The sequence below is a fragment of the Haemorhous mexicanus genome, chromosome 7 (assembly GCF_027477595.1).
Source record: "Haemorhous mexicanus isolate bHaeMex1 chromosome 7, bHaeMex1.pri, whole genome shotgun sequence".
NCBI classification, from domain to species: domain Eukaryota; kingdom Metazoa; phylum Chordata; class Aves; order Passeriformes; family Fringillidae; genus Haemorhous; species Haemorhous mexicanus.
The window spans coordinates 14,496,524-14,523,436 of record NC_082347.1 but is presented as its reverse complement, the minus strand read 5'-3'; the positions used below and the strand labels follow the sequence as shown (position 1 = coordinate 14,523,436).

The following is a 26,913-nucleotide window of genomic DNA, read 5'->3' as shown; positions in this document are numbered from 1 at the left end:
CTATTAATCTTGACTCTGAAGCCATGTGATAAATGAGCTAGAAAAAAAGGAAGATGGAAACAATAGCCACTACAGTATCAATGCACAAACACATCCCATGAACAGCACACACATGAAATTAAATTGGGAAAAAGAAACGATGCAAGGGGCTCAGAAGCTCCAAAGTAAAAGGAGAAGAAACACATGGGATGAACCAAGAGGTTATATGTACATGGGGGAGCAGAGGTGTCAAAGCAAACCAAAAGCTACTTAAGGTTATAACCTTCTGACAGCCTATTATGACAGAAAGAAGGAGGTTGGAAAACATGGCTGTTTGCCAGTAAATGGTGAACACACAGCATGATGGTGCTTCTGCCCTATAGTGCTATATATTTAAAACAGCAATTTTAGAAGGATAACAGGGGTGATTAATCTTTATTTCAAGCTCACTCAAGTAACTCAAGGCAGGATAAAAACAAAGAAACAAAAAAAATCAAAACCATTTTTAACCTTTTAATAAAATGTCCTAGGTTTTCTAGCTACAGCAGTAGCTTCAAGATCCAAATGCTATTTGCTGGTGACTAACAAAAATTTGTTTAGCAAAGGTAATTTCTTCTTAGTATAGAATATCAAACGTGTTGTCCCTCCCCCATCTTAAAAATTCTATTGGTGTTTTATGAAGTATGTAAATTTTACATAGTGAAAACAAATGTGATCCATGCAACAACATATGGGAATGAAGATGTCTTTTGTCAAAGTGATTTTCACACAATTATTTTTTTAATTATTCAAGTTATTAAAATGAATGATAAAAAAAATTAAACAATATTAACTTTTGCTTTTACACTTATGCACTGAAACTTAGAATACACTGCTTTTTTTCCTCAACAAATATGAAAACATCAACAATGAAAATTTGACCAGGAAAAAACCCAAAGAGATACCTTGAAGTCAGGATATAAGAAAATCTCTTAAGTATGACTAGATATATCTGATTGACTTGAATTGACTGTAACTTAAATACTGCAAAAGGTGATTATTTTACGAGAAATTTCTAGAGTTTAATTATTTATTTTGAAATAAATGTTTGCAATATTTGTTTACATAACAGGGTTGCAAAAGAATGCAAGGGTTGCACAGTGCGAAGGACACTACTCACACACAGTATAGAACATCTTAAACAGGGCTGAGTTGTGTGAGAGCCAAGGTTATAGAAGTGGGGAGCGAAAGGCAGAAAGGGGTACTTGAGCATGAAGGGCCCACTTTACTCACAGAACTCCTCCTCCAGGAGGTTTGAGTGAATTTATCAGCACGTGCGCGCACTGCCCCTGGAGGCTTTTGACTGTCCTTCTGGCAGTTACATCTAGTGGCCTTAATCACCCCCAAAAAGAGAAAAACAAACAGGAATTAGTTAGAAATTAACCAAGTGAGCCTGTTGAAAAGTACAGTCAAGGCCCAGTGTTCAAACATCAAGCATGACTTGACTGTAGACCACAATATGATTAAACTATAGAAACCACTATTTACAGTGCTGCACAACTGCTGCTTTTCCCAAAGGATACTGAGAAGTAATCCAAAATAAATACTGACTTTTGGAAAGAGTTTTTCCACTTAAATTTCTGAACCACCGAGTTCTTCAAGTCATCTTTCAGTCATTACAAATGTAAGTTTTACCCATCTCTACAGCAGAGTTCCTCAGCTGCAGCAGTTACAGGTTGCTCCAGCAATCAGGTACATGACTGAGCAGGGAAAGAGAAACTTCCTTAAAGGAATTTTGGCTGATTGTTAAGAATGAGACCAAGTGTACCCAAAAGCCAACATTTACTGCTAAATGCTAACAAACAAGGTAATTTGATTTGGTATTCTGTGATCTGGGATTCTGCTGTTTAAACAGCAGAGCAAAGGCCAAATCTTCATCTTTCAGTTTTGTTTTAGAGGGAATGTTCCCAAGGAAGAGAGGAGGAGGATGAAGGCCTCAGCTCAGTTTCACTGCACACACCTACAAAAGCACATGTTTAACATTTCATTAGAGATTATGGTCACACAGGTACTGTCTCCAGCTATGACAAACATGTGTGGTGTGCACCTCTTGGCATCTCTCCTACCCTGCCTGTAGGATCTTGCTGTGGCTTGAAAATCTAGGGCTGTTTTACAAGAATTGTCACAGCAGGTGAATTTAACAAAACCAAATGCAAAGATATGCATGGCAAATCCAAACTCAGAACAAGAGCAAAAAGGTTAAAAGCACATGTGACTTTTGCTTGAGGCTTTGTGCTTCCCTGAACCTTATTCATGATGAAGTGACTCGTAATTTGTTCCTAGTAGGCAGATGTAATCTGAATATTCAACTTGTTTTGTATTGTTTCCTATAAAAACAATCAACTTAGAATGCTATTTTGCTCAGCTTTAAATTTTATGGTGTAATTCTTTATTAAGATAATGGACAGTAGAGGAAAGGAGAGGGAGAAAAAAAAATAATAAAAAACTTTAAACAGAATGATTGGCCCAATCCTCATCCATTTTTAAAATACTGTAAGTGTAGCCTTATCTTTTCCTCACTGCTTTTTCTGAGCAGGTTCTAGAATTTTATGTTCAACACTGTTTTGAAAATAAATACTTTCAACAGCATTATAAACATCCTTGCTTAGTGCTACACAAAAGCATGATCAGATTATGGAATTAAAGATCCCAGGAGCACAACTGGGAACCCAAGCCTACCTTTATTACAGCGAAAAGTGCAGGAAGAAAAAAACAGCTGTCTAAGGTCTCTTAAAGCCTTCATCAGTACTGCCTATTGAAGTTGCACTCTGCAGTGCACGCCTGGGATTTTGCTAAACATTTTAGATTATACTTACAAGCTGCTGCTCTAGTTGGCTGATTGTTTCATCCTTTTTCCTCAGTTCATCTTTAAGCTGCCTGATCTCATTCAGCAGATCATCCATCTGCAACAGAATAGTGGTTTTGTGTAAGGACTGCATGATCTAAGGAACACCTCTACAGGACATGAGATCAGACATGCCTGGAGGGATGGCAGTGACACAGCACATGCTTTCCTCCTCCTATTCACACAGAGAGAGGGGCTGCAGACACACTACTTAAAGAGTGAAGAAACTTGGCTAAAAGTCCCTTTAAGAGGCCAAATTCAGCTGACCCACTAAATTTCCAGGGTAAGTAGATCAGCTGCATTTTTGAAGCAGTAACTCATCTGTTGTGCAAAAAGTGACATTACGCAGGTGAAAAGACCAGGTCAGCAAACACTACCTACAGTCCTCTTTATCAACAAGAGAAATTACTGAACTCAGAACAAACATTAGATTCTAAGTGTTCTTCAACTTCATTAAGTATTTATAGCTTTTTTATATTTCCAGTTAGCAATGTTTCCCTCCCATAAATACAGAAATAGTGATCTTTGTATACTATTTTGCAGTAAGAACCAAGTAATGCTACAAAACCTCACCACCACAGAAAACACAATGTTACAAGACTGCAACTATAAAAGATGATTCCTTTTGCAATACCTATTGTGACTTCTTCTGCCTTAAATACCCATTCTAAAAAACAATAAACTTGCCACTGAATTTGTGGGGTTCACCCAGGTTAGCATTTAAACAAAGGAAGAAGCAAGAAGCAGAACTTCAGTAACCCACAAGCTCTGGGTGTGTTTTCTAAACATAAACAGGTTTGCATCTTTTATTCCTTAGAGCCAATCAATGTCATTTACCTTAAAAGTTGACTCAGGTTCTTGTGGTTCTGGACTCGATGGAACTGAGACTGTGATGTCCTGGAGAGACACATTTTCATCATTCTACCAAGGGACAAAGACAAGAATACAAGTTTGAACCACTTGTTGAAACAGCAAGTTTCCTTCTTCCCCCCACAGGAAAGCCATGCTTGCTGCAGCCTGTGTACAATGCTCAGCTAATGCCCATGCTACAGACACTTATATTTCATTTCTATAACTTGATAGAACTTTAAATCTCACAGGTTTTTGGTGGTGTTCTGGTTTGGATGCTTTTGGGGTTTTTTTATTTCTTGGGCTTTTATGTGAACCAACTGTTAATTTTGAGAACTGTCAAGTTTCACTGTCCAGCACTCAGTTGTCATCAGTTCTCAAACAGCTGCTTGTCCCTTGTGGGCCCATAGCCAGCAAGAGAAAGACTGATGGAGCAGCACTTTACACACCATGTTATAGAGAAGTTCTACCAGAGTGCTTTGAAATAATTTGCACAGTAATACCATAAAAACACAAACATTAGTTAGTTCAAAACATTTCTAAAATGCTAGAGAAAAAGTGCACCAATTAGAATCCTAGAATTACTTGCAATTAACAAATTATTTTTTGCATATTTCTATTGCATTTTATATTTATCTTATATTCCCAATTAAAAAATTCACCAAAATTTTATTTTAAGCAATGATGCAAACAAATACACACACTCAGAAGTGAAGCCACAGATGGTCACAGTTACAACTGTGAAAGAGTCACCATGGGAATGGGAAAAAATTCAAGACAAACAATTTCAAGCAAAAGTATCTCATATGGCTTTTCAAAGCTCTGTACCTCCAATATACCTTTTACTGCTATTAAAATGCAGGGAAGTGGAGCAATAAGACATTCCACAAGAGCAGATTAAGACCTGATTGCAAAGAAGGTTAGTATGTCACATACACCCTGGTGATTTAAATCAGTACTCCAGGCCTGTGCTACACCTGACTCATTCACCAGCAAAGCAGGGACAAAGGTCATCTGCAGCAATTCCCTCACCACTGCTGCAATTACCTCAGTACACATGTAGAGAACGCAGCACACTGAAAAGAAACAGTTCTAACTCTCTCAGTAGGAAGTCAAGCCTCCATTTGAACACATGCTAGGATTAATCTATGAAATCTGCCTTTTTATGCTTTTTGTTTCTTTCTCATTATACTGCTAATATGAAACAGGTAAAATCAGCAAAATAGAGTCATCCCTGTACAAAAAAAGATATTAAAATTACCAAAAAGATGATAGAATTAGCAAAGAAAATGCACCTAGTTATATGCATATGCTATTTTTGGTAGGCTAGAAATAATACTAAGAAGTATACCAAGATACCATCAAATTTGGAAACTTGGAGAGAATATCTGCTTTCAGTCTTTTGGTAAAGAAACAATAAACTTTATAAAGGTATCACCACATTGCAAATCACACTACAACAGACAGCATAGTGAACTGCTACTGCTATCATTTTTACAGTAGCAGAACTCATTATTTATTTTGGTATAATCACTTATCCAGAGCAGTGGCAAGTTTACCAGGTCTACTGAATTTTTACCAAGGTCTAGGTTTTAATTCCCAATTCCAAGGTTTATTCAGTACAAATCACTGATCTAAATAAACTCCTTTGCGAATGGCATTTCCATAAGGATGCAAGCAGAAGCTGTGTTAAGTGGCCATTAAGCAGAGGGTGCTAGTCATCTGCTGCCTGCTTGGCATTCAGAGTGCAGTTTCATCCAGACCATGTCAATCTCACTGCCCACTGTCAAACACTGTCACAGTGACAGTCTGACAGTTAAACAACAGCTTAAACCTACAATTTGGCAATTTGATTTGCTACTTTTTGTTCATCTCTTTTGGTACTGTTTCTTTCAAGCACAATTAAGTCACTGAGGTGAACTATTTTGTGGCTAGTTAAAAATAATAAAGGTAGAGGCAATTTATACAACTTAATGCATGACACAAAAACATCTTTTTGTTTTGTAACTGTTTCTTTCTCAACTTCAGGCTTCTCATAAACAAAGATGAATCTCTCTTGTGCATCTCACCAGATGCAAAAAGAAAAGAACACAATGAATATGTATTTCAAAGGTACACAAGTGACTTACTGATCTAAAGCCTCAACAAAACGTACTGATGCATTTAACAAATCTGCACTACATGGTTCACATTTTCATTCACACCTCTTCATACAAATGGGCCATATCTGATAAGTTACAGTGAAGAGCTGTGCTTGAGAAATAGAATTTCATTTTCATTCATGAAAGATAATTTAAAATAAAACATTTTTTATAAAACTTGCCTCCCACAGAAAAAAAGAGCTTTGCAGATCTCACAGCTCTGAGAACTGCCTCTGTGAACTGCCTCATGTTTCAGTCCTCCCTACAGGAACAGCAAGTGCAATCAATGCAACCAATGACGTGGTTGCAAGTCTTTGCTGGGTTACTACAGAGGATGGTCAATCCTTGCAAAGATCAAAGGCTCAAGGGCAACAGAAACAGACACACTTTATTTAAAATTGTATTAAGACATTAGTCTCCACCCAGAGCAGCAAGTTTATGAAATTAATTGAGGAGGAGAAAGAAATAGTTAAGATCAGAAGAAAACTTATTTCTTAATAAGCATGTAAATGAAGTACCTTAGTCAATGTTTAAGAGGCATTAACATTTACATGTCAATTATTACTAGAATTAGACTTCCAAAACATTTTCTACTTACAATACAAAGTTAGTACTCCAGTTAAGCATTAAAGAGAGAACACTCTCCAGCAGTACACCTCTCTGCAAATATGGCTGCATTTAGTACAAGAACAAGCCACATTTTTTACTCCATATAGGTTATTTTACATTACATTACTGAGAAGTCAGAGAAGGTTAGACTCACTACTGTGAAAATTTCCTAAGCTCTGTATGAGAGAGACTCCTCTTGCTGACTTCACTGTCTGAAGGCACAGGAAGATGACAGTGAGTGAGGAGTAAGCAGCCAGCACATGCTCCTGCTCACACAGAGCTCAGCCAAGGCTCTGTTACTCAAAGAATTATTTCTTTTTCCAAGCTGAACTGGGAATGCAGCACCAACCCCACGCTGCTGCAGCTATGTTGCTAGCAAAACTCCAGCTAATTTATATGCAGTTATGTGAGCTCTACTCACAGCAATGAATCCATACAGCACATTAAGTCTCCCCAGGAATCTGCTAGGTATACATTCATTATGTGCTGTGCTCTACACTAAGTCACACTACAGCTGATTAGATAATTGTATAAAACTGAATTTAATTACTATCTCTTCCTATTTTACTATAACTGTTCCTCAGGGACCTCGAGCCTAAGTCCTGACTATTTCTACCTATCCAAATTAAATATTATTGCTGAATGTCACAACTGGAGAAAGGCAACACATAAATTTAAATGTGTAATATTGGTGGAGGTAATAGAAGAACTTCTGATTCCATAATAAAACCATAGTTTGAAAGTAATTGACTTTGTACCTTGATTTTTTATATTTTGCAAGAAGCTGCTTGTGATCCAGTGTTAGTTCAGAGTTCAGAATGTTAAAGTTCAACTATTTGTTTTCAAAACTGTATTTCTGTTCAAGAAGTAAAGAAGAATTGTGGTTTTCTTACTCATTCCTGCTGGTATGAAGCATGATGTTTACAGTAAAGGCTTAACCCCTTTATGTAATGAAAAAATATTTCATGAAAGTTCTGCCCTAATTATTTAGCAATTTAGGTAGTACAGGTCTGAAGTTTCCCCCTCTGTAGCAGGCTAATTTACTTTGACATTTCTATTCATGCTCTTGATTAAAAGACTGGATTATACACAGGAGAGAAGAATAAATATTCAGAAGTCCAGTGATGAGTTTTGGAAGCAGTGAGTCAAAACAGGGTTGGTTTAGGTCAGGAAAATACAGTCAAGTATGCCTGGCAAAGTGTGAAGGGAAGAATAATGCCTGTTATTACTAAACTCACTGTTACAGGGAAGAAGGATCAGGCATTTGTCAGGACCAGGAACAAAATTTGAAAAATGGACATATTAAGAACAACTGCTTCATTCTGTGCATTTAAGTTCTTTTAAAAAAAAAGTTTATGTGAGCCACTTGAGGCAAGGTTTTTATTCTGTAACCTGGCTATTATAAACTAGATCAAGATTTTACACATGATACTCTACAGGGCCACACATTACTTGGCTATAATGTGCAAGCCTTTACACCCTGAACCACACACAGATCATCCATCAAGCTGCCAAACTGTCCTTATGTTGAAGGCATTAAAAGTCCTAGATAAAGGTTCCCTGCCACCGCTGTATTAATGCCTGGGGCTGTTTGGGGGCACACTTTATGTAGCCCGCCACTCAGACAATAGGTTCTAAGAACACACCTTCCCCTTCTGGCACTGCATTATTTTTGTTACAATTTTTTTCCCCCTGACAAAATCAGGAATACATCTCACCACAGGAAGCAAATTCTCTCATTTCTAAAAGGCACAGTTACACCCTTGAATTAGCCTCAAGATTGATTTGCTTTTTGTTTTGTTGTTTTTTGCTTTAGTGCCTTACTTTTAAGGCGCAAAGTTATTTTTATTACATTTTCCTATCAGAAAAGAACTGCAAAGAATCTGGAATTAAAAGACAACATCACACACTTTTCAATGCTTATCTGTGTATGTCTCCAAAGAAAGCCTCATGGACTGCTCCTTAGTACGGTAACAAAGAAATTTTTGTAGCTGAAATGCCGTACTTCTGCTGAGTCATCCAGCAGTTTACCAACTCCCACAACTTGCCAAGTTTTGAGGCACGTTAAAAAAGCTCCTTAAAAGCTTATGACAATTTCATAACATAGGAAGGTTAAATTTGAGCACTTGCAATAGAGATGACCCAGCAAGATTTGCTAAGCTTTTTGACAAAACACAAAGAATAGATAAAAAGAATGAGGAAAACAAAGCTTTAAGAAAAAGCAAATAGCACTGACTTGCTGAATGCAAGTTTGATCAATGGGATAGATTTTAATACTTCTTTTTTCTTTTTAGCTCCCAGCTTTTTTGAATCTTAGTGGATAAAAGCTGGTTTTCACATGTGCTGATTTTTTTAAAATTTGACATTTCCTCAGAGAAGTAAATTTTAATAGTGAGTAAATATTAAAAATTAAATATTAAAAATTAACTATTACAATAATAGTGAATAAATATTAAAAATTTAGTATTTAGCATGTTTTGTAGTCAGTAAAGTACTGCCAAGGCAGAAAAGGCACTACTGGAAACAGCAACAAAAGTCACAGCCACTTTCTGGAAAGCTGTAGCTCAATGTACAAATCAAATACAATATCCTAATAAGGCCAAACAGAAAATAAGCCCAACTAGGCCCAGTCCCTAGTTTATTTTAGTGCTTTAGTCCCTGTGTGTAAGAGTCTTAATGAGAGATGTGGGATTCTAGGAGGTTCTTCAAAATGCAGTCTATTACATCTACGATGTTACAGCAGTCTAGGGTTGTGGGTGACAGAGTTTGTGCCTACAGCTGTCAGCTCCAGTTGCAGGCAAGCTTAGAGACTTTTAGTTTAAGTTACAAATGTATTATATACTTTTCTCTGCTGAGCATCTTAATACAGTAGAACTAATCTATACTTTAACTTTTATTTATAGCCTATCATAACTACTAGAATTACTATATTCATGTTATTATTGTTTAATCACTAAAAGTTAGTATGTTACAATTTAAGCTAGAAGTCATTTTTCAGTTTTCTTGCAGTAGAAAATTGAGACTTTTTCTACTTGCAACATTTGCTGACTTGTTTGCCTGTGCTTTCTGCTTAGTAAAAACATCTTCCTGTTTGAAGTGAGTTTATCTTTTGCTCTAAGTCGTAAAAACCCCTTCTAACTAACATACTCTTTGCCTCTTTAGTTATCCAGTAAGACTAGCTCAACACTTTTTTTCTTCTATATTAAAACTTGCTTCTATCTCTATTCTTTATTCTGATTCTACATTCAAAAATCTTTCTGCTAAGCACACATATCAGTGAGACTTTCTTGTCAAACTTTCATCCTTCCCAACACCTGTGGAGAGCTCACCTGGTGCAGCAGCCTCTTGAGCCTGAGGAGCTGGGTTTTGACGGCGGTGCAGTCCTGCACCATGTGCCGCAGGGTCATCTCGTCCAGCATCACTGTGTTCTCCGCCAGCGCCCGCGGCGCCGCGCAGCCACCGCCCGCCCCGCAGCTCTCCAGGGCACCCACGGCAGGCTCCAGGTAGTTTGAACCCCTAAAAAACCCAAAACAAACACACAGAGATGACAAACTGGGGCTAGACAGCGGCTGGTAAAAAGGAAAGTGTTATGCAATGTGGGCTATACTTACACACTGTGGCACACAGCAGAAAATAAATTAATAAATCAGAAAATGTCATTGCTATTTCACTAAAATACAGAGTTTTCCTTTCCACTCCCAGAGACGCCTCTCAGACTATAAACTACAGTGCCCTAAAACTAGTTAGTTCAGCAGAATTTCTATAAACTGTCATTCAACCCTTTAAGGACTATAAGGTTACTATAAATCTTACTATGAAGTAAGATTTACTTTACCAACAAATTAAACTGCAAAAAGCTGCCCAAATTTACAAAATGCAAGTAGTAAGACATTGCAATGGTTTTCCATGGAACACATGCGCTACTTTAATTTACATGTATAATATTGTATCAACATGAGCAACAAGTACTTGGACTAAAACAGAATCATAAGTTTTAAAAAGAAATTGTTACAACCCTCCGTGGCGCTTCCACTCAGACATACAACTATTCTGAAAATGCTGTACTTGTATTCAATATCACTTGAGATCCCTTAAAGCCAAAAAGGAATTGCTCACTGGTACTTTAAATGATTGTGAGGATACAGAAAAGTGCTTTACCTGTTCAAATCATTTTTACCGTGGATATAATGGTCAGTATGGCCAAGATGATAGTGCTCCTGTGTATTCCATCGCTGTTGTGGGGCTCTTTTCCAGAATCCCTCTTGATGCTGTCTCGCATTTCTGTCTTGTCTCTCATAGCGGCTCATATTCTCACATTCCTCTACAGAGAGCATAATGTTAAAAAAAAATCATAAGATTTGTTCCCAAGACCTTGCAAATAAAATATTAACTATGTGCTGGTAACAGATGCAGAGTAAAGCCTGTGGGGTTTGTTTTGGTTTTTTTTTTTAACTGATCCAAAACAGTATGCATTTAGAAGTGGACTTCTGCAACAATGTCACATTTTTATTAAAACATACACTTGTTACAAGAATAAGAACAACCTGTAGCAAACTGAAGAATCCAGCTTTAACAGTATTTCCACTTGTAACAGAAAATCATTTGAAGGAGGTAGAAATTATAGAAGAAAATAAATTCAAAATAACAACTTCCTGTCTTTCTCTCTTTTACTGATGGTATCTCCGGGCCTTTAAGAAGTTCTAACAATACACAAACACACAAATTTTTACAAACATTGTAAAAATAGGCCAGTATTGCATTGCAAAAAGAAAACAGCTTCGCTACTTAAAATATGGATTTACCTCATCCTATTCACATGACTTGGTTTTCAGATTCAGAGACATTTAATCTGTATTTAACTGGACAACTAGCATGATTTAAAACAAGGAAACCAAACAAGCTCTTTAAAACACCAACTTCTGCAAAGCCACAGAAATTCCACAAACGTCTTAAGGGAACAAATGCTAAATTTGGCAACAGCCCGGAAATGACTGAGGAAAAGCCAAAACAACTTCTACCCAGGAGTCAGACCCAGCAAAAACAGACCTGAACTGCTATTCTGCCACCACACCTGGTCCTTCACTTACCCAAGGAGCTTTCCCTCACATTGTCAGTGCTTTCCTGGGAGCAGCTCCAGCCAGGGGAGCAGTGTTTGCCCCCCAAGCCCCGCTGCGCACACGGCTCCGAACAGGCCCTCCTTCCTGCTGGGTTCCCAGCCTGCGTGGGGCTGCGAGCCAGCCCGGCGTCACCCTGTGATTTACACGGCCCTCCTCACTCCCTGCATGCTTGTGCAGCTACCACTGCTGCTATAAATAGTGGCCAAGCAGCATCCCAGGCTCCAAAGTGAAACCAGGAGAGTTTCTGAGGACCTGGAAAGTCTTAAGAGGCTGACGTCAGTGAAGTCGCACATAATTATGGAAAAAGTGTTGGCAAAAAGTGCTGTTAAACATTACTAGAACAAGCACTCTCACCTACAATTCAGTTTTTATCACCTAGCAAATAACGAAAAAATTGCATAATAAAATAAACTTATTCACCTTAACTAACAAGACTTATTTTCCTTTAGCAGCGTCTTTCTACAGCTCATAACACATGAAAAATGATAACAACATAAGTGCTCAGTAAGTTTACAAGAATTATGATTTTCAGCTTTGGAAAAGTAAATATTGAGACACTGAGTAAAGACAGGTGGAGATTAACCAAGAAGAAGTTTTGCTTTTTCAAGTGGTCATGCTTATAAGGGAAAACCTGGAAGTGGCTTTTGAATTCTTTTTTTCAGATCCTCTTTGCTGAAAATACACAATTTTCAATATAAGAAACAGAGATATCCTGTTTATGCCCGGCTAATTTTATAAGGAAACCCAAACTCTAAAAAAAAATGTCAAAAGTAACAGTAATTAGCTTTTAATGTTTTTGTAGTAAACATTTACCTCTAAAACATGCCCTTCTAGCCGTTTTCAAATTAATAATTTGTAATGGAATTACTGATGCAAATGCAGTGCATGTTTCATATAAACAAGTAAACTTAGGAGAAATTGATCTGCCCTTTAAAATTGTTTCTTTCATTTTTCCCCAACAGAATTAAATTACTCCTACTGCAAGAATATGCCTTAGGCTTGCATTGTTACCCATTCTGGAAAATGAGTAAAAAACCAAAAACACTCATACCTGTCAGGGTTGAAAAGTTGCATACTTGCAATCATACTTCTCAATCATTTCACACGAGCACTTTGAAAAACTCATTCTGAGATGTAAGAGATTAAGTATTGCACTTCACACACGCATAACATTGAAACACAAAGTGCCACCATCATGACAGATTGAAAATTGTGCTTCATTTACTGCAAATTTGGCTTCATATCTAACATACACACAGCAGTCTTCACCCAGATAACTCAGAGGTGCTCCCAAAAACCCCTGAATTTACTTCAGCAAGCAGCTGAATGTTACATAAAACAAGTAAAGTTCTCTTCCTTTCAGTGCCTGTTTGCACTGGGTAGGGCCTGACAGTGCTCCACATTCAGTGTTTCTGTATTTGAAGACAGACTGCCCTTCTTGCAGGTAAAACTAATACCCATGTTCACATAACAACAGCTCATAATAATAATACCCATCAGTCCCATGAGTAGCTCAGGAATTTGAGTAGCCTCAAACTTTTCCAATCTGAGATTTGAGAAAGTGCAGCCATAATTTCCTTTACCAGGTTCATTCTATCCCGAATTTGTTCTATTTCAGGGGCATCTAGGTATCTCTACCTTCTCTGTGAAAAGTCTGCCAGCACCTTCACTGAAAGCAAGAGTGCATAAAACACAATTTGAAAACACATATCTTAAATTTTGCATCTTCTGCTACTCTGAAGTGTATGTATTTCTATTAGAAGATATTGTCATTTTGTTGAAGAAAATTATTTATCTCAAAGAATTTTGCTGCCATTCAGCAAAGCTGAAAGAAAATACTGTCCCAGCATTTCCAAATATAGCTGAAAACATGAGACTAGAAGACTAACTTAAAACTTTGAAATTTATTCTATAGAAATAATCTTAAGAAAAATATAGTATGAGACAAGGTTGAACTTTTATTCAAGGCAGCACACTTCTCTATTAAGAATTCTTCAAATGTAAGAGTTGTATTTGGAAAAAATGAAATATCTCCCTTCCAGTATTTCACAAAAGAAAGAGTTGTTACTTAAAAAAAAAAAAACAACCCAATTTGAAGAGTGCATTGAGTTAAGTCAAGAGTCAGAAGAAAGCAAATCAAAAGTCTCTTAAGCCCATGAAGCAGTTTCACAGAGACATTGCTTGGCTGCCTTACTCACCTTTGTCACGAGGTGGGTCCTCAGGCAGGTCCACATCAAGCATGAGATCATCATCTTCAAGATCACATGAATCAAGATTATTCAAGATATCCTGCAAGAAAGGAAAAGTGAGATACAGCTGGTTCCATGATACTTCATATACCCTACTGTCATGAAAAGCTTGGTTATATTTTTATTGTGCAAACATCCAGTGTTACCAGCAGCCTCCTCTCCTCAGGGAAGATCAGCCTTATTTGAGACCATCTATACAAACATCATCACACCTCTGCTAATATGACACAGTGCTAGATGAAATAAAGATGGATTAAAACATTTTTCTGCCTGATGCCTATGGAACACTCCAAAGACTTTTTTATTCATTAATATCCTGCCTTCTCAGCAGTTGGGAGCATTTTGAAACTCAACTCCTTTGCTTACTTGGAATTCAAAAACAGCTTTCTGAAGAGATGATGTTAAGTCCTTGTATTTCAGCTCTCATATTAGCATGAAATCATTCAAAGGAAGTGAGGGAAACCTATGCTATCTTGACTTTTTTGGACAACAAAGCAAATATGCTTCTTTTTGCCTTTCAGATTGTGGTTTATATAAAGCTGTTCCTGAAGGGACTAATAAACCATCACATTGCATGGGTATGCTAATGGCACAAGAAAAATGCTATTTAGTGCTACATGAATTATACATATTAAATATAGCCAGGTATATTAAAGGACTGCAATGAGGGCAAGCCCAGTCAGTGTTAAAAAGACAGAGACTGATCCCTCTTGGTTTAAGAATACCAAGAGGAGGAGGAACTGAGGAGGTCAAGGCTGTGGAACATCCAGCTCACGGCTCAGTCTGACACTGCCAGTGTTGCTGGAAACAACAGCAGCCTGGGCAAAGAGCCCAGACACCCTTTCACTCCATCACTCCAAGGAAACTAAACCCATTAATACCAAGTGACTATCACACACAACAGGCCTAAGGAAACTCCTAGGGATATCCAGCTCCAGCGTTCCCAGTGAAAGTCATGCCTTTAAGGCCTGAGACTAGACTCAGGCACCACACACTGGCCTCTTTCCTAATAGCAGAAATACAGATTTTTCTTAGGTTTACTGGCTACTCCTAGAAGTGATACCTGATACCAATATTGTATAATTTATCAAATATTACATGTCACCGACATGTTCTATGAAAAATCCTTTCCTTAGGATTTTTCCCTCCTGAGAAGCTGAGAGGCCTCAGAACAAACTGTAAACAATTCTTATCTGCTGCTGTGGAATGCAACAGGGGGATCTGTGATTGGTCTCATCTGGTTGTTTCTAATTAAGGGTCAATCACAGTTCAACTGTCCAGACTGTCTCGGTCAGAGACAAGCCTTTGTTATTCATTCCTTTCCTAGTCTTAGCTTTGCCTTCTGATGAAATCCTTTCTTCTATTCTTTTAATATAGTTTTAATATATTATATATCATAAAATAATAAACCAAGCCTTCTGAAACATGGAGTCAACTTTCTCATCTCTTCCCTCATCCCAAGACCCCTGTGAACAATGCCACAATTAAATAAGTGTTTTATAATTATTTCTCATAGTAAATTTATCATTAAATACTTAAATGAATACTGGCATACAAGCTATGAACACACTGCACAACAATATTCACTTGCAAAGCCACCCCTTTGCTGGCTATCATTTGTTAGATTTGCTTTGTCACAGATGCACAGGTGAAAAGGAAGAACATTAACAGGCATTTGTTTGAAATGTTGGTCCAGCTGTTCTTCAGCAGCTTTCCTACAGCACTCACAAAACACTATTGTATTTTATTATAAATGGTGACAAGAGCTAAGTGTATTTTAAGATTTTTGGGGGGGATTTGGGTTGTGACACAGGACATTAAACATTTTGCATTTCTGCAGGGTAAGTTATTTATTGACTTAGGAGGGAAAGTGTGATATGAAAACAGTTACTATGTACTTTGCAAAACATGAGCAATACAAAAGAAAGATAGAATACTTGAGACAAAACCACCTGTTTTTGTCATATTTCAAAGTCCTATCTGAATTGCTTTGTCCACAAAAAGCATTCTATGCATTTACAGGAAAAATGGAAAACCCACACAGCAAGGCATTGGAAATAATAATAAAACTAACTATGAAAAAGCTTCACAAAAAAATGGAAGCCATTTAACTGAAACATGGATTTAATATCTGGGACAACAAAATGCCTGTATATTTTTGCTACTTTTGCTTCCATTCATTCAGGAACCAGGAGTTTTTATTCTAATGCATATTTTTTCAAACAATTCTGGAAAATACAGGCATGCTTGAGAGGCAGTTTTGGTTTGCTAGTTGATAAATTATTTCTATGCTGTGCTTTCATCTTCCAAATGAGTGTGAACAAGCATTATTTTCTCCTACTGCGAGAACTTTAATGAGCATGACAAATAAAATGGAAACAGTGGCCACAAACACAAAAAGTGGAAAAGCTTTGCCATCACTGTGCAAATGCAGTAAAAAATGCACAATATAAAAGCACAATATGGCAGAATTTTTACTAATAAACCTAGATAAGCCAGCTTACTATCTCTGAATGAGAACTTTGGAAGCGTAATGGTGTCACAGAAGGTCAGTATTTGAGATTCCAGACATACTTTCCTGTCAACAGCACACTTCATTATGCTTCCCTAATTACACATTCTTCACCACGCTGAGGAAAGGAAACTCCATGCTACAAAAAAACCCCACAACTGCAAATACCAAGACTTTGTAATCACTGGGCCATGTGTGAATGCACTTTGAGCATTTCCCCCGTGAGCTACCTGAGAAACACAATATACAAAGAGGTGTCAGCAATGTCATCCTGAAATAGCCATAAGATAAAGTACGAGTTTCATCAGCACATTAGTGCATGTAAAAAAATAAAATTTAGCTACTTCCATTGCTGATCTTACTACTGCATAAGGAACTGCAGGTAATTACATGGAAATAACATAGTTAATAATGTGTGCTTAACAGCAATTAGCATCATGAAGTGATTCAGGCCAATGAGCTCAAAAAGAACAGGAAATAAAGAAATTCTTTCCAAGTGTATCAGCTCCAACCTTAGAGAATATTCCATGTTCCAGCAATTATTACAAGTTACAGAAAAAGAAGAATCCCATTCCATTTGTATAGGTGAAATGAGCAATGTATATTAAAAGGGGTATCATTCTCACAAGGCTGATTCAGCACTAGATTTTCAAGCTGGTACAACCTAGGAAGAGATTGAGTTTGGGACTGTGAAATCCCAGGTCCAACTACAGTGCTGTCCCCAAGCTCTCTCTGCACAAAGCTTTTCCACTGGACACAGGCAGCAGTGCTTTGCTGGCTTCCTGCAATAGAACAGGGAAAGCATGAGGTGAGACAGATCAGCTGTGAGTCCTGCTGTAAGAACTGAGGAACTCGAGCACCCCAGTGCAGGGAGCCCTCATACTGCATAAGGAGAAGGGAAAAGGCTAAAAGGGCAAGGCACACCACATGTGACATACCACTTTCAGCAAGTTCCCTTCAAGGTTCTGCAAATCCTTTCTGGAGTGATTGTCCTCAGATGCTGTGTTTTACCACAGGTTCAGCAAGCACACACAACAGCTCACCCACAGCAGCCTGGGATTTAACCCAATTTGTTGGAGGCATGGAGCTCAGCACCCCTCTCTAGAGAGGCATACAACATCAAGACCACTGCTTTGAAAATTGGGGAACTCTGTGCAGAGGAGCTGCTTTTGCTGAAGAAAAACTTCAGATTTCATTATAAAGTAATGTTCACCGTAATGAACTGGAGTGCAAAATATTCTTTTCAAAAAGTTCAGTTTCCAAAAATTCCTCATGCAACATGCATCATAAGCTTTTTCTTAAACTGAAGAGTGCTATTTTACAGTCCACCAACCAATCTGAGTTCAATTTAGTTGAACCTAGGCAAGAGGCCTGATTCTCAGCTTTCCCACTTCTTGCACTAAGTATTGAAAGGTTACAATGCAACCACAGTAAAGCATAAAGTACCCAAAATAGAAGACAGATAGATATCTGCATTTTCTCCCCACTAAAAATAAAAAATGTTGACCAATGAAAGTTTATAACACAATGTATATTACTGCGGAATTTAAAAAAAATGAAGTCAGGCATAGAGGTTAGTGCAGAAATGCAAAGCCCTCAGGTAATTTCAGAGAGTGCTACCAGAATTGAGAAGAGTCAGAGCTCCAAGTACCTATGCCAGGTTAGGATATTCTGCAGAAAAGCAATTGCTTTGAGGGAGTCATGAATTGGTGGTGACCATTAGGAGCAACATTTTACCTGTTTCCATAACTCACCATCTCAGACCTCCCTTGTTTGATCCACCTTTAGGAAGCAGACAGCTAAAGGAAAATAACTAATTGTTTTTATTACTGATTTAGTGACTTAGGTCTTGCTTTTGCTGATGCTGAAAAAAGACCACAGTAGAAGATAAGTGTGAGTAAAGGGAAAGAACTACAGGAGAATCAGGTCAAAAAACTCAAGTGAAGCATTTGAGAGCAGCACTGAAACTAAGAAACCATCATTTCAGATGCTTGAGGAATGAAAAAAAAGGAAGTGGTTTTTAAAAACAAACAGAAAACAGACTGGGTAAATCAGTCATCTGAAGGGCATCTAAAGAATAACTGCCAAAGTCAAACAAAAGGCAAGGCTGACAGAAGAAAAGAGGGAAACCTTCAGGGTCTTTTTCAATGCTATTTTCAGCATTTGACAACATCTGAGATAAAAAAATGAAATAGGAAGTCTCCAAAAAGGCAATGTTATATAGCAACTGAACAGAACTCTTAAGTGAAGGCAGAAAACACAGAGGAAAAGCACATAGTGTACTATTAGGCTGAAGAGAAAAATCCACTGCAAATGAAGTTCTTAAAACAGAGAAAAGCACCCAGGGAAAAGGCAGGATAGAACTCTGCAGGTTACCAAAGACAGGACAGGAAAGGAGTACTCTGTACGAGTCACATTGAAGATAATTAGGCCAAGCAGCCAAACAAGTACTCTGTAATTTTGCCCATGTTCTGTAACTGAAGGTTGCTGGGGCAACACATGTAACAACAACTTGGTTTGGAAAATCTGAAACATTTTTGGTTTAACTGTTAAGTAGAGCAGTCTTAAAGATTTACTGTTCTTGAAAACATTTTTATAGAGGCATTGTATGTTCCACCTAGGTTTACTGAAGGTACAGAGGGATTAATTACTAGTTTAATATGCTGTAACTAAAGCATCTATACTTGCTGGGGTTTTAATTTATTTTTTTTATATATACAATCAGATGTCAGACCGTGTAAAAAATCTGAAATTCAATAACACAAAGAAAGAAGAGAAAGAGGAAAACCAGAAATATTAGCCATTTTGCTGAGACTTGATCAATTCTTAAGCAACAGCCCTTTCAAACACACAGCCCAAGCTACACCCATTGCCACATGCAGCATTCCTTGACTGCCATCTAGCCTCCAGCAATGAGGAAAGCTGAAAGGGGGAAGCATTGTAACCATCCTTCTACAGAATTCCAGCAAAATTTAAAAAAATATTTTCTATTTTTGTTTTGTTTTTATTTTAATAGGCTGGTGCTTTTAAATAGAGAGGTTTCTGTTTACTTTTAAACACAATCACAGAAAGCAGTCAGCAGTGAGCATAAATAGTGACAGAGGAAGAGCAGTGGAAGAGGAAAAGCAGTTCTTCCTACTCACTGCTTCCAGTCTGTTTGCACAAAAAGGCTACCAACATTGGTTCAGCATTGCTTTTACAGTTTATCTAACCAACAATGGAGCATTTTACCCTATTAAGCAATGTGTAATTGCTACAGCTACTCTTAAGAGTAGCAGAAATGATCGTGAATGACTCTCACTCCACTGACTCGCACTTGTATTAAATGTACAATGTTTGGTTTAAGGAAAATACAGATGCTTCAAATAATTCTCAGCTGAGAAAGGAACCAAACAACCTCAGAGGAACAGCATGGGCATGGCTGTACCAGGGGCTCAGCTGTTTCCTCTGTGCAAGAGTTTTAATTCTACCCTAAGAGACTTTTGGAGTAACCTGACCATGACACATTACACAGCATTAATTTGTTCTATTCTTACACAGCCAGCTTAATATACTTGTTTCCAACTAAAACCAAACAATCCTCAAATATCTGCAAGCTACTTTGGGGTGATTCTATTTTGACCAATCTCTCCATGAGCTGCTAACAACACAGGAAGCATTCCCTCACTTACTGCACTACTGCAAAAGTGTGTTTATGCTACATCACCCTGATACATTTCCACAGTGTCAGCCAAAGGCACAAAAGCTCAGAACCAGCTCACATCTGGACATGCAGAGTTACCAGCTCATACAAAAAACATCCCTTACAAGCCTAGGAAATGAACCTAGTGCTAACTTCTACCAGTGTTTGCTCTCATATTTCACACACCACCACATCAGCTGCCACATTCTCTCCACAGCACGAACCCAAAGGTGTAATTAATGGATACCATGAACAGAACACATCAGTAAAAGTGAAATTGCCTTCCTTGGCTTTTCCAGCCAAAACAGCCTGAGAAGATCTACTGTGTCAGTTCTGAAGGAAGCAGCTCTCCAAGGCATATAAGCTTTCCCAAAGGAAAAAAGGTAATTTGCCATCAAAGGATGTTCACCAAATGTCACGTCTCTCAGACCAGTATCACAAGAGGTTTGTGCACTGTAATACAGTCATATTACCTCCTAATAATGTTTGACAGAAGGGACACCTAGAGAACACAGGACACACAGAAGTGCCATCTCATTAAGTAATTCTGTTTCTCACCACCTCTCCTTGCTGCTACAGTTAAACTCAGAAGTTCGACTGGAGCAAAGGTAGGACAGTAGATGGTGGCTGTTTTCACTCTAAAATCAGTCTCTAACATAATGACATTTCCTTTCTCTGCCATGAGCAGAAAACTGCCTGCCAGCAAACTCCACCACAGGAATGGTTGAGGAGCTGATAGAACACACTGAAATGAGTTTGTGCCCTTAGTTCTGTATTGACAAGCAACAATATAGACTGAAGTTTTCATAGCAGTTGCAGTTTTCTACTAAAAACTTAATGGTGGAAATCTTACTCAAGGATGTTCTCCCACTACTTCAGTATATTCACAAATATTATCTGTTCATAAGAAAGATTAAAGGCAAAAAGATGACACTGACTTTTGAGGCTTTGAAATCAGAACCAAGCAGTCTAGCAGTTTTCCAAACATACATTTTTAGGCACAGGCTTCTTAGAAATTAAGAAGATGAGAAACAAATGCCACAGATTTCAATAATTGCATTATTGGAAAAAAGAAAACTATGAAGTTAGAACAGTACAATTTAAGTAAATCTGAATAATTTTTATCAGATTCTGGAACATGACATGAAGACATTGGGACAAAAGAACTTGGAACTTAGACATGAATTTAGAAGCTTAAACAGAAGTTACCAACTACAGCAACTTCCAATAAACAGCTTCCAATGAAAAACAACTTTCAAGGCTGACACATGTATTAGATACCAATCCCAGAATCACTATATATATACACCTGAGCAGGAAGTTTGACCACAGAAATGGCAGCTTCCCAGATAATGTATTTCCAAGAAATCTTTCTGTATGCCAAGTAAAAATTCACACATTGTTTGCCATTTTCTAGAATGCATCAGTAAAAGCTAAAACCTCATGTGCCACTGTGATATCTCTTGCCAAGAGATATATTGGCCTGACCCAAAAGTCAGGCTTTCAGGTGAAGGAGTGTGAAGGACCAATGAATTCAGTTTTTCCTACAGGACAGAATTTCTTTGGTGGTGGAGGTAAATAATGAAAATTCTCTGAGCAGAAGCAGAAGACAGAGCTCCATGCTACCATTCCACATTAGTGGTGCTATGTGTTCTGTATCCATAAAAGGTGTCTTCCACTATGGTGGGCATGGAGGGCAATGTTGAAAGAGGGACAACACAAGTTGCAGGGTTCTCTCTGGGTTTGCTCTCAGTCACTCCCAGGAGGTTCACAGACACTTTGTACACTGTAGTGTACCCACACCCAGTGAGGAGTATCTGCCACTGAGGATTTCTGTCACTGCCCATACACACCTCCACGAGGTGACTTTTCAAGTGCATTTACCATGGTTTGTTTGAATACCTCCTGGGCAGATAAAATCACCCCCCCCTTTCACTGGCACTACAGCCATATGTACATTCTCTCATTCCTCTGACACACTGATGAATCCTGGTATCCCCTCACACACCTGAAGGGAGAGGTTGCCCAGTTTCCTCCTCCATGGTTCTGCCACAACAATGGCCAAATAAAACCTGGCAGCTGCAAGAAAACTAAAATCTCTGATGCTTTACAGGCTTGGTAGGCAGCAAAAAAGACAACAGCTACTTCAAAATCCAAATCACCCCAACACAGATTCCCTAAGACTAGAACAATTATACTTCATTAAATAATTATACCACAAAAATAATGTCCTCTCTCTTTCCAACCTCACAACCTCACTAGAGTATTGGGCATCTAATAGTGTTATCAGTTCTCACTGTATCACATTCACTAGCAAAAGAAAAATTAAAAAATCTCTAACCATATACAAAATTGGAAGTGTGTATTTATGAATGCCATAATGAATTTTAGTCAAAAGGCACTGAGGTGAAATCATCCTTTGCTTTCAGGTACAGAACAAATTCAGACACTTCTTAAAGAAGTGCTCAACTGAAGTACACAAATTACTTTGAGGAAGCATCATGGGAGCACAAAATGCAATTAATTCTCTTTATTAACCTCACCTTTTGTATTCTAAGAGAGGAGGAAATGCAGTAAGTCAACACTGTTCATTTGAGTACAGCCTGTCAAGAAACATTTTAATGCTCTTCTCTGCTTTGAGTAAGATCTTCATTGTTCTTTGAAAGATGTAAAGAGAAAAAAGAACTAAATTTCAACTGGCTCATTAGATGAAAGGCTTTTAATGTGTGCTTCTTGTAACTACCTTGCACCTGAAGGACGCATTTCATGACTACTCTTTTAGAAAGTTATAGCAAAAAAACAAAAGTTTGTGTTGAGAAAAGATTACATACTTTTTACATTGCCTTAAGCTTACTTGCAGTTTTACTTTCATTACAGCTGTAACCAAACATCACAAAGTTTAAAAAGCCCAGCTTCTCACAGAAAAAGAATTAGTGTTTTGGCATTAACCTCCTGAAAAGAAAGTTCAACAAAAGAAAGGAAGATGGGTAGAAGGCGATATCAAGAAAGCATAATAAATGGAAATAAGTAAAATAAAATAATAAAGGAAATAAATGTATTAGAACTACACACATTACAAGTCTGAATTCATGTTAATAAATTACTCATTTGAGAAATCTGTCTGGCAATTTAAACACTACTACAGAGTCATTTTGAGAAGTTAATTATTTAAAAAATTAAGGTAATTAACATTACTTGCAAATAACTACTGAAAGAAATTAATAACTGAACCAAACAATTCTATTTTAGCAAGTTCATTTTTTCTAAGAAGTAGAGCATATTCCACTGAGTACCAGTGCTTCAGGAACCAGAAAGCACTTTGCCCAGTCTCAAAAACTAATTCATAATTGCCCTTGCCCAAGTTACAGTCACAAAGGGGAAAAAATATAACAAAGAACAACAACAAAAATCTTACAAGATTTCAAAAATTGCCTGGAAGAAGAAAAAATGTAACTATTTTATAGTGAGGCTAAAATTCTGGCCATGTGTCAAACTGATTCATTCCAGTGAGATCCAGATTTCATCCCAAGAGCAATTAAATTCTCAGCAAAGCAGTTAAAACCCATCTGTCTCCTCAAGCCAGATTTCAATTATTATTCCATAATCCTATGCCTTATAATTACACTGATGTTCACTCTGCACATACCCAAAAATACTGGCTTTATTTACTTCAGGAAAAATGAACACAGTGCAAAGACTCACATTGCTACTGGAGCCTACAGGGAAAAGGGTCAATCTGACAGTACAAGGAGCGTTCTGAAAGCTTCCTATCCAAACCTATTGGCCCAAATCAAATTGCTTGAAAAGAAATGGAAAAAAAAACCCAAATCACATTGCAAAAACCTCTCTTGAGAACATTACAGAAAGGAGCCAAAATGATTGGAATGTTTTCAGTTTAAACTTTTACTTCATGCAGACTTTGAGCACTAGAATATTGTAGCATCTTTAAAACAAGCAGATACCTCAGAACAAGAACAGCTGTACTACCGATCCTTCTCCATGTAAATAAGGACTTGCACTTGCCAAAAACATGCAAAGCTTCACTCTGAACAAACACACATTAAAGTTTCTGTTTCTCATGTGTCTACTTAATGTGCTGGAGATGAGAAAACACCTCAAACCTTGCTACAGCAAGAGAGGGCAAGCAAAGGAGCCATGAGACTCCAGTCAGGATACCTGTTTGAGAACACATTGCTTACACACATGGTGAACAGTATTTTCAGACAAAAATTAATGAAAACAAAAATCTAGCAAAACTAAACTACAACCAGGAATTGTACCCGGCACTGCTGAGCAGCTTTCTGCCATGAAGCAGCAAAGGAACTAGGCACTGCTGTCAGTGACTAAAACCCAGGACAGGAGCTAACAGCACAGCTAAAATCAAGTGAGAGCACCTATGGATAAATACTTCCCTTCCTGCTAAGCTACAGAGCCATCAACTGCTCTGCTAAGCATTAGTCTGCTCACACAGCACTGAACTTGGTGCTCAGCAGCAAAGACCAGCTGTTGGAAAGACTATAAAGGCATTTCAGTGCTTAGAAATCTGAAAGCAGTTCAGCACTAAGAAAGTTATCCAAAATAACCAAAATTTCCATTCAAAAGTAGAAATGGAACAACAACAAGGATAGTGGAATTAGTTATTTTCTGTTATGCAATTAGAAAATAAAAATATTTTCTTCCTTACAAAAAGCCCCACACATTCCTACCAAGCTCTAAGTCCTCCCTGTGATATTATTTAGATCTGTATGACTCTTAAACCTCCAACACTGGATTACACACTTTTTCCACAGCTGTTCACTCAGTAAAGAACAGGAGGACTGTACTAAAAGAGGCCAAATTTTCTTTTATTCTTCATCCCCATGCCTTTAAAACCAAGATGCACTGAGAATAGCAAAGATTTTGGCTTCTCTGCTCCCCAGAAAGGAACAATGAGCTTCAGAGGCCAGCAAGTTCCAGCTGTCGCCTTCCTATGCTGGTTCTCATTTCAAAAGCCCAGTTAAAATCCCCTTTGCAAAAGCTGCCCTTCCAAAGATGCTCCAAACACTCCTAAACTAAGATCACCCTAGTGGGGGCTGCACTGCCATCTATGGAAACACTTAGGAAAAGCATTTAGCATTTAGTATTTGTTGATACTGAGAAGGACACAGCTTAAAAGACTACCAAAACAACAGCAGGATGGAAATGAGGAAGAAAAAGGGAAATTGTGCAGTAAACATGACCAATTACTCAGCACACAGCTCCCTGAACTGTCACTCAGCCACATTGCCTCTACTCACCCCAGCCTGGTGCCACAGGAACTCCAGAACAACTGCTTTAGCGACTGCCCTGGAAATACTAAATCCAAGGGGCAGGCAAGCTGGCATTAGCCCAGGCACTCCAAATTCTTAAATCTTACTCTCATCAACTGGATTTTGACACACAGATATGAACTGCTTTCAACTCACCACACTAGAGGATAGAAACTGCATAATTTGATCACGTATCTCCCAGCAATCAAAACATCTGACATGTTGACTAATCACAATAATTATTCTCAATGACTTCACTTTTTTGTCTTTATAAACCCTGCTTGCAGAGAAAAGGAAAAACATGGAACAAAAGCTTACAGTAACCTACTCAAGAGAACTATTTTTCAGAAGGAATTAAAAACTGCATCAAATTCTTCTGAATCTTCAGATTAGAAAAGATCACTGTTTAATCTTTAGGCTAAAGACATCAAATCTATCAGAATTTCTACCAAAATTCACAAGTACAGGACAAAAAAAAAAAAAAAAACCTAAAAAAAATCCAACTACTAAGAGACAATTCAACATTTCAGAGCTTCATTTTTCCCCCTCAAAATCCAAGTTACTGAAAATATATTTCTGCCTTGCAAAAATAAAACATGCTATTGATGCTTTTCTCATTTAGATGAATGTCACAGTATAGTAAGCACTGAATTCAGGAGAAGTGGTAACAGGATAAAAAATTGAAACGGGTAGCAACAATACATGATCTTCTATACTCAACATCAAGTCTTAAAATCTCCTTTCTCCACTTCCTCCAAAACTAGTAAATACATTCTTCCATTCTTAAGCCCTCTCTAAAAACTGTTTACTTTCAATAAACAAAGAAATAATCCAAAATAGTGAACAAGAATATCGAAGGCTTCTAATGTACCTCTCATCTGCTTACAACAGCTTCTGTTAATCAGCACATTGATTCAATAGGAACTCATACCCATGCACAAATTAATTCATAGGTGCTACACATATCAAAGCCTACATATATACTCTGAAAGCACAGTAAAGAAGAGTCTTCCATTTGTTTGGTACTTTTCAGAGTATGTATCAAAACACCTATGTTTAAAACTTACCAAGGACAAAGTTTAAAAACTTCCCTCTTTTCTTGGCATGTGCATGCCTGTGTCTGGAGACAAGGGTGTTTGTTTTTGCAGTGGTCTCCATGAAACTTTTCCCCATAAACACCAAAAAAGCTACAAAACTCACACTACAAAAATCTCTAACAGCTTTTTCAAGCTGGTCACAATTGCCACAAAATTTAATAACCACTGCTAAACTCTTTCAAGAACTAGATCCCAACATCATAATTTAAGACGGAGAGCTAACAATACCACAAGCAGCTGAAAATATATCAGGAATTGACATTTAGTTACACACAAAGAATGTAATTACCTATCTGTGCCCAAGTCTGAAAGTGCTATTTACATTACTAAATTGGCAGTGGTGACACAGTACCCAACACGCCTGAAACTCACGAAGCATGACACATCAATTAAACCAAAATGGTTTTGTCAAACCTTCTGATTGTTAACATCATCTTAATAAAATCCAAGTTGCTTGATTCAGAAGTCTGTGCAGATAAAGGAGTACAAACAGGGCAGACAGACAG

At 37.7% G+C, this 26,913-nt stretch overlaps 1 protein-coding gene across 6 annotated transcripts in view; it reads right to left on the bottom strand.

The window, feature by feature from the left end:
* Positions 1–26,913, bottom strand: part of CCSER2 (coiled-coil serine rich protein 2) — a 62,210-nt gene that overhangs the window by 20,408 nt on the left and 14,889 nt on the right. For all 6 annotated transcript variants that reach the window (XM_059851166.1, XM_059851165.1, XM_059851167.1 and 3 more), the window contains 6 exons: positions 13,778–13,868; positions 10,621–10,783; positions 9,792–9,978; positions 3,701–3,784; positions 2,835–2,921; positions 1,252–1,350 (listed from right to left, as the gene is read on the bottom strand). In XM_059851166.1, coding sequence (XP_059707149.1) covers positions 1,252–1,350; positions 2,835–2,921; positions 3,701–3,784; positions 9,792–9,978; positions 10,621–10,783; positions 13,778–13,868 — 711 coding nt within the window. The remainder of the gene's footprint in view (positions 1–1,251; positions 1,351–2,834; positions 2,922–3,700; positions 3,785–9,791; positions 9,979–10,620; positions 10,784–13,777; positions 13,869–26,913) is intronic.